This window comes from Miscanthus floridulus, chromosome 16, assembly GCF_019320115.1.
Source record: "Miscanthus floridulus cultivar M001 chromosome 16, ASM1932011v1, whole genome shotgun sequence".
Taxonomy (NCBI): domain Eukaryota; kingdom Viridiplantae; phylum Streptophyta; class Magnoliopsida; order Poales; family Poaceae; genus Miscanthus; species Miscanthus floridulus.
In genome coordinates, this window is record NC_089595.1 from 13510246 (window position 1) to 13518810 (window position 8565).

Here is an 8565-nt window from a genome sequence, read left to right on the forward strand (position 1 = left end):
TCATAAAAAGTGTCTTAAAGCTAGTCCAATTGTATGTTACGACAATATTTGTCATGTCATAAACACCAATTTGCAAATGCCATAAATCTATGACAAGGCTGGTGTGTCACAAAATATTTTATTGAATTTTTTAAACATTCTTATCCAAGTTGAAATGTGGAGCCAAATGCCAAGACCGAGTAGACCACATATGCATTTTTTTTCTTCATTTTTTGGCTCTCAACGTGTCCCAGCAACCCTTCTACCTATGATGCATGGATACTTCTGCAGGGTGGCGTATCGCGTATTCGATACGTATAACACGCATATTCCATACGTGTCCAAAAAATCAAACACGTATTGACTCTGTTACACATATTTTTTTGAATTTTCTGATACGCGTACTGGACATGGCTTGTCGGATATAGACCGTCAAATGGACTCCCGGCCAGGCCCCACGCGTGACCAGGCAGGGCGCACAGCTAGCTGCCTACTAGTCACATTTTGCTTCACGTTTGAAGCTACGTTCATACACCTAGCTTGATCAAGAGATGTCCAATTATAATTAAGGCAACATATAGAACATTCGCACAGATATTTCTTTAATCTTATTAAATCATTCGTACAAACTTTTTATTTTTGTCTACTAATGAGCATCATCTCTTAGTTTTATTTCTTATCTTTTTACATTCATATCCTGTAACTTAAATTGAACCCGCTAAATATATATGTATTGAACTCACTAAACTTGCAATTAGTTTGTTATTTAGTTACTAAAATTATGGGCAACATAGCCTCCTACGTCCTCCTATTTTAAAATACATCAAATATTTTGTTCCCATGCCAGCCTATCTTGTCTATCTCATAGAAAAAGTAAAAAAAAAAAAGTTAACTTCAACTAGGATCTCTAGACTAAACAACCAAACCAATGGGCTATCAAGACATTATTAGTGTTATTAGAATGAGTGTAGGCCGTGTACGTAGAAAACACATGTTTCGTACACATACAAAGGCAAATTTTAGTGCAACACATCCATGAATGAGCCGCAACTGTTACATTATATTTCAAAATCGATAATGAGTCCTCCATCTTGACAGCAAGAGATAGGCAACCAACTGACAGTAATCGTTGCATCCAAGGATTATTGTGTTATAACAACAAGGACAACTAAAATAGAAAAAACATCCATAAATGACAGACCAACTGGACACAGTAAGCAGCTAACACCAACGTACATGGTCAGATTTGTACTGGGAGATCATAAAGGAGAGAGTGGTCCAAAGTTGTAGTATGAATGGACCTGCAGCAACATTTGTTTCTGACGGGCCATGTCCAGTTCATAAACCACCATCTTCAGTCTTCGTTTCTGACGGGCTGTTTTGCTTTGTGTGAATGTCCTGAGAGCAAATATATATTACAAGCACACCTCGTCTGTTCCCCAGCCTCCTGCTCTGCTTCTGCCCCAAATTCCGATTCCTCTATTCTTCCCGTTCCTTTGCTGTTAACAGCTTAACATTCTTATATAATCTTTGACAGGAAGCCTGAAATATGGCACACAGAATTTCTGAAACAATTGAACCTAAGAACCAAAAGGTTGGCAGAAATATGGAGATCCGAGTATATCAGTTATCTTTCATAGAAATTGCAATGAGTCACAGTTCATGAGGAACCAATTATATGTGAAGTCTCAAGTTCCTCCTTCCCTGGATCAAGAAATAAAATGTATGGAAAAAATTAACTGCGAAGTGAGAATTGAAGTAGCGTAATTGGAATTGACTCAAAGGGCCTTTTTTGTTTGGGACAATGAAAGGACAAACTTGAGGTGCAGGATTGGTACATGCAGTAAGAACAACCCCAAATTCAGAATGGTCAAAATCGCTGAAGCCCATAGACATAGACTTGTATATCATTTTTATTATAATATGGTGGCACATACAGGGGAAGGTTCACATAAATCTATGAGGTAAGAAGAACTATAGGCCATGGTAACTCAAATTAGATAATGATGGGAGCAACTGATACGAAATCATAGAAGCTCACTCAATGAACAATTCTTAGGATGGCCATGACCATGGGGAAAATCCTTCATGTAAGTAGATAATGACGTGACAATTAATAACAAAGGCAATCAATGCGCATCATGTAAAATGGAACTTATGGACGAAACATCAAGTTTGGTAGCATAAAACAATCGTTTTGCTCATCCTTGGAAACAACTGATGTTAAGAGTAATTAACACACCACCTTTTTGGCTTTTTTTGGCAGGAATAATAACTTTGTAAACCCCTGTGCAAGTCTGTTGCATTAACCGGTAAGTGGTAACTAACCCTGGCTACAACCATGGAAACTGCCTTTGGCTTGGACCATCAAAACTGCTTTTCTGGCAGTCCATAATATCACTGAGTGCTTAAAAGGATTTATGTGCCTAATACTTTGGTGCCTGTCTGTGCACATCAAAAAAAAAAAAGGAATGTTGCACAGTCAGGAAATGGTAAACGCGTCCATAAATCTGAGCCTAGTTATCCTCAAGGCTTAAAATTGGCTTCGAACCACATTATAGCAATGTTTAAGGTGATCCCATTGCATTAGCAGGAAGTACTGAATATTAACCGCGTGTATATCGCACGAAATAATCTAATGGGCTTAAAACAAACACATGGTCAGTGGTCAAGACGTAAGAAACTGGATATTTTACAAATGTATGATAATCCTAGGGCGATGTGGTTTTCTAAACTGGGACTGGGAGTCATGCTGTGGATGACGGGGGCGGCGCTGGTAGTGGGAGGGGCGTTCACGTGGCGGGCATCCGTTGCCAGCATCTTTCAGCCTATTCGGTTGGCTGGTTCGTATCGTTGCTGGTTCGTGAAGGAGTACTGCTGGCTGTTTTGTGTGAGAGAAAAATATTGTTCTGGCTAAAAATTTACGATCGTTTACGACAAGCCACAGCCAAACGAACAGGCTGTTTGAACGGACGGTCACAAAAGGTTCGCTGTGGATGAACAGGGAAATGAGGCAAGGGAGCGGAGGTGGCAGTGTGTAACTACACTGCGTGCACCAGAAACAACATCATCATCATCGTCATCGTCATTATAGATACAAACTCTGTACACATGTGCTCCTCATCCCTCCAAATCAAATTACTCCCTACAGTACACCCTAGGAATGTGACTGACAAGGTGGCAGTCGGGCCCTGCCCCTCGCTTGTAACGTCCCGCCAAATCAGGGCAACTATAAATGTGCAATTCCTCAAGAGCAGTTAGGCGTTGTATGGATTGGGGCAAGTATCGAAGGGCAGGGGAATGCTCGATACGAAGCTCACGAAGCGCAGAGAGTTGTCCAATCCACTCCGGCAGCACCGTCAGTGCAGGACCTGATATAATGCGGAGATGTTCAAGCGAGGTGAGGTGCTGAATCGCCTCTGGGAACTGCTTCAAATCGTCCGTACTCAGTTCAAGGCGTCGCAGAGAATGCAGTTCTCCAAGCCAGTCAGGCAACGTGCCGACGGCGGGGCATCCGCAGATGATGAGACGCTCGAGAGAGGTGAGGTTCCGCATGCTCTCTGGTAACTGTGTCAGGTCATTGCAACAGTAAATTACCAACTCTTTCAGCTTAGTGAGGTGCTGCAGCAGTTCCCAGCCAGATGATGATCCTGTAACTTCCATTAGCACTAGACTCTTGAGGCGATGCATGCTGGGCAGCTGACGGGAGAACCTTCCTGTGGATAGCAGCTGCGCATTGATTCTGGATAAAGACATATGGTCCAACGATGGTGGAAAGTAGGGGCTCACATTTAATTTCGGGCAGCCACGTATTTCTAGCCTGAACAGGACAGGGAAAAGAAATTGTGCTGCCAATTCCTTCTCCCCAGTTTCAAAACCACTTGATGTAGTCCACAGCTCCTCTAAATTAGGCATTTCGTCCAGCTCAAGGGTCTTCAGTGAAGGCAACTCAACAAATCCTCTCATATGCCTCAAGTTTGGAAATCCTTTTAGCGTTAACCTAGTTAAACAAAGAAAATGGGATGCAATAGTTTGCTTCAGCATTATGCCATCTTCATTATATGAAGAATCATTTTGCTTCATCATCCATCCTGGCAAGCAGGGGCCTCTGTAACCAAAGATTTCCAAGCGCTCAATTTGCGATGGTGGTTCAAGAGCGTTCAGCACACCCCAATCATGTTCCATATCTGATACCAACTCTTCTTCGGTATCACTGAAAGACCAGTTCAGCACCAAGTCTCGTATGTTACTCTTCCGCTTCAAGCAAGCCTTCTCTGCATCACTTGGATTCTTCAAATACTTAAGGTTGGTAATTTCCAAGCGACCACCTATCATATCAAGGTTTTCTAGCTCTGAGATCCTCGCATCATCTGCACCACACCCAACAACAAACAATCCCAGCTCTCTTAAATGGGTCAGCTGTCCCAACCCTGATGGTAAGTAGCACAGTTTACTACAACCCCCTATGTTCAAAACTTCAAGCCTTTTCAAGTTTGCTATGCCCTTAGGCAACTCCCGTAGCTCCTTGCATGCCCCGAGGCAAATACATTCTAGAGTATCAATCGATGTAACCCATTGAGGTAGCATGGTAACTTTGGTGACAGAAAGGTTCAGAGTTCGCAAGTTTTTGAACTCCCCAATGATGTCTGACGGTAGTTGTTGCAGAGATGAACAAAACTTTATATCAAGTACACATAGGTTTCCAATTCTACCTAAAGAGCTTGGTATCTCTCGGAGCTTGCTGCAGTCATATAGTTGCAAGGACTGAAGAACATAAAAGTCACCAATGGACTGAGGCAAACTCTCAAGATCAGTAACCCGACGCAACTCTAGAGTCCTTAGCTTCCGAAGCTTTCCAACGGACTCAGGTAATGTCACAAAACCTTTGCAGTTAACAAAATGGAGTGACTGCAAGTTCCAACACCTTGAGATAGCTTCTGGAACTGTTGTACAACTAACATTGTGGATTTCAAGATACCCAAGATACTCAAACTGTAATATGAATAGTGAAAACGGAGTATCAATTGCATAGTCCAAAACAACACTGCGCATACAACAACTATTCTTCACTGTGGTATCAAAAGATGGCTTACTTTCAGAGATATATAGAGCACGGACCTTGTCAAATAATCCCTTGTCAACATTCTCAGGGAATGAAGTCAAAGATAAATATCTATTATGAGTAAATTTTTCTGTTGTATGAATTGGTACACAAGTCACCAGTTCATCCTTTAGTATCTGTCGAGTGAGATCATGGATCAAATCATGCATGTTGTATATATCAGTATCCCAGCTCTCATAAGGTTTCTGAAGAAACCTGACTTTTACAAGAGAATCTAAGTAGTCTCTTCCGATATCTTCGGGTTGCTCTCCATTCATTGCATTGATGAATCCATGAGCTATCCATTGGGCAATCAAACGATCTTTCTGGATTCCATAGCCCTTCGGGAATATGGAGCAAAACGTAAAGCACTGCTTCAGTTCATCTGCCAAGTGAATATAGCTCAACTTCAAGGATGCAAACACTCTGTCATTTATACTCTGAACATTCCATAAATTATTATCTCTTATGGCCCTCCACGTACTTTTTTGCTTCTTGTCACGAAGGACTGCTCCAAGAGTTTGAATTGCTAGCGGCACCCCACCACATCCCTTGATAATCTCTTTTCCGACTTGTACATCATCGGAGCTCAAATCTTGCTCTGCCCACCCAGAACCCTTCAGGAATAAGTTCCAACTCTCAGACTCTGGTAAGAATGCCAACTCAAATGTATATCCTGATTCCACAGCTTCTGCAACCTTTCGATCACGAGTGGTTAACATAATCCTTGTTTCAGGTGTGCCACATTTTAGCTGCACCATGAACTGTTCCCAGTCATGTCTGTCCTCATGCCAAGCATCATCAAGGATAAGAAGAAACTTCTTATTGTTCAACTTCTCGGAGATTTTTTGGACCATTTGCTGCGGGGGATGACGATCTGAATTATCTCCAACAATTGTTTGAAATAGCTTGCCGATGAGCTTCTGAACATCAAACTCTTGAGACACATGGACCCAGAATATTTCATCTCCAAAGTGCTCCTTTATCTTGACGTCATGGCAAATGTGTTTGGCCAAAGTAGTTTTGCCTGACCCCCCTAATCCGACGATAGAAACTATCATGCTGTTCTCTCCAGCATTACATTCTACAAGCTTAGATATGATTTCATCCTTTTCTTGATCCCTAAGGGCTATTTTGGACTCTGGAACCTTGCTCAACCAGGACATCTCTCCAACTGTCCTGTACCCAGTACCAACATGTTCATCCCTTGGAAATAAAGTATTGACATCACTTCTTTGCTTGACGATTGCAGCAAATCTCACCTTGATTGCCTTGATCTTATGAGCCATCTTGTATCGGAATGCAAATGTCTTTGGTTTTGCACAGAAGCAGCCAGCTATACCACTCTTGTCATCATCTCTTTCCATCTTCTGTTTCTCAGCTTCTAGCTGGACTTCTTGTAGTACATCGTCAATGTCATAAGCCACATCTTTCAATTTTACAACCCAGAGAGACTGTGGCTCACTCTGTATTGCTCTGTCACATGCTGCCGACAGCCAGCCTGTAATCTCTGCGTGTATAACCTTGAGCTCGGAGAGATCTCTTTGTACACCGGTTATGGCAGCAAACTCAGTGGCTAACAGTGAAACTAGCTTGTCACCTGCAACCTTCAACACTCCAGATGCTAAAGCAGTCTCCATCCCACTCATTATGTCAAAGAAACTCTTGCCTAAACCCCTGCGGATAAAATTGAGAAGCAAGCGGTTACAATTGAGTTTCGCAAGTCCAAAACTAGTTAGGTGGCAGCAGTAATGTTTTTTTAGGAAAATAATTTTTTAGGAAATGTGGGGGCAGAAATGTTCCAATAATAATTCTCAACTCTGGAATAAATGAACGGCCGACAAAATATCTGAGAGTTTGTCACCCCCAGATCGGACGTGTGACAACATTAGTGGTTTGCAGATTATATTTCGTATATGTTTCGAACTGTATCCGCTTTTCTGGGAGTCAAATATCTTATATGGGTAACACAGAAAGTCGTTTGGATGCAGGAAAATAGATCTACTAGACCGATCGGCGTGAAAATAGAATGGGAAATTAATTTGCATACCAGGTGAAGGACACACACAGTAGCAGCAGTAGAGCAACGACAGGATGACACTTTGATGCCGCCAGATGAGGGAGGGCTTTTTGTTCTTCTTCTTGTGAAAGAGGTGAAGGAGGCCTTTGATCAGTATGCTTGACGCTCACTGGGATTGACACCAAAAAGTGTGAGTTGGTCATCGAAGAAATTCTAGGATTGACAGCAAAAACGTGAGGAGATCTGACCAGGGGAGAAAGCGGGAGGAGATGTGAGGAATTAGATTGTGCGTGTTGTGTTGGGCTTAAACCAAAGCAGATTAAGTACCTAAACTCAACTGCGCTTGATTTGCGACTGGGGACCGGACGATGCTTTGCTTTGTGAGTTGGGGTGGTGGACCCCGGTCCCCGGCGGCCACTGAGAGCATGATTGCTTTTCGCCTCAGAAATCGCGTGGCAAGAGCATCTACTACGGTGGATCCGGAAAATCCATCCTCTTTTCCTACAAACTGTTATAGAAAGGATTAATTAAGCAAGAAAAATAAACTCCAATAGATCCCCAAACTTTTAAAAACCATTTGGAATCTAAGCGACTTCAGTAGTTAATTTTTAGCTGTCTGCATCTAAGCGACTTCAGTAGTCAACACCTACAGCCACCTTTGCGATTGCATGCGAGCAGTATACTATTTCTATTAGTCGGCGGCTAAAGACAGGGGTTAGTAGCATCATTGACGACGAACACAGACGAGCTCGTCAGACAGACTAGCTATATAGTAGGATTAGTCCGCGAGCGGCCGGGTGCATGCAATGCAATCACAGCGCTAGAGCTGCTGGCTGGCTTTAATAAAGCTACCTGCATGCCTCATCAGCCGGCCGGCCCGAGGACCAAAACCAAAACCAAAAGGGTAGAGCTGCGCGTGCCCCACGGATAGACTCGCGGCCGCCTGCGTGCGTGCCTTTTGTTTGTTGCATTGTTTCCCGAGTAGCTAGCTTCAGCGGCCCACACACGCACTACTACACTAGTCTCTAGTCTCAGCAACATCAAGCGTAATCCATAGATTCATCATTAGTTAAAGTGGCCAACCACAAGCTTGCTTTAGCCTACAGGTACCTTTAATCCTTCCTGCTAATCATGCATCTCTCTCTCTCTCTCTCTCTCTCTCTGTGACGGTTTGAGAGAGAGAGTGTGAGAGAGTATAAAGTGGGAAAGTTGGAAAGGTGTAGCGGCTGGCTAGCAGGCAAGGAGGAGTGCCAATGTAATGACGGTGAGGGAAATATAACTATCAGTGCCCAAATCTTCTGCTTTAGAGGTTCTTAAGATTCGGCTGCATCGGCGTGCGCGTGGCCTCCGACCCCTTTTGCGCCTGTGTGTTTTTAACAATATTATTAATTAATTAATTATATATACTACACAGGTATATATGTACGTATATGGTTTCTCTACTCTGCATGTTGATATGGGGCAC

General features: G+C 42.8%; 1 protein-coding gene across 2 annotated transcripts; it reads right to left on the bottom strand.

Annotated features, from left to right (window-relative positions):
* Positions 1-1019: 1019 nt before the first annotated feature.
* On the bottom strand, positions 1020-7368 carry LOC136513674 (putative disease resistance protein RGA3). 2 transcript variants are annotated; one of them, XM_066507638.1, is made up of 3 exons: positions 7131-7368; positions 3769-6757; positions 1020-1521 (listed from the first exon to the last, which is right to left on the bottom strand). In XM_066507638.1, exons 1-3 carry the CDS (start codon positions 7301-7303, stop codon positions 1459-1461), a joined length of 3225 nt encoding a protein of 1074 aa, XP_066363735.1. In that variant the 5' UTR covers positions 7304-7368; the 3' UTR covers positions 1020-1458. The 2 variants fall into 2 exon arrangements, with proteins under 2 accessions (XP_066363735.1, XP_066363734.1); XM_066507637.1 differs by lacking the exon at positions 1020-1521 and having other exon boundaries at positions 3061-6757.
* Between the last annotated feature and the right edge of the window lie 1197 nt (positions 7369-8565).

Coding starts and splice junctions, on each gene's coding strand:
- LOC136513674 (XM_066507637.1), bottom strand. CDS start 7,303: ATGACCAACTCACACTTTTTGGTGTCAATCCCAGTGAGCGTCAAGCAT. Junction 6,758..7,130: donor CTGTGTGTGTCCTTCACCTG/GTATGCAAATTA, acceptor TTTTATCCGCAG/GGGTTTAGGCAAGAGTTTCT.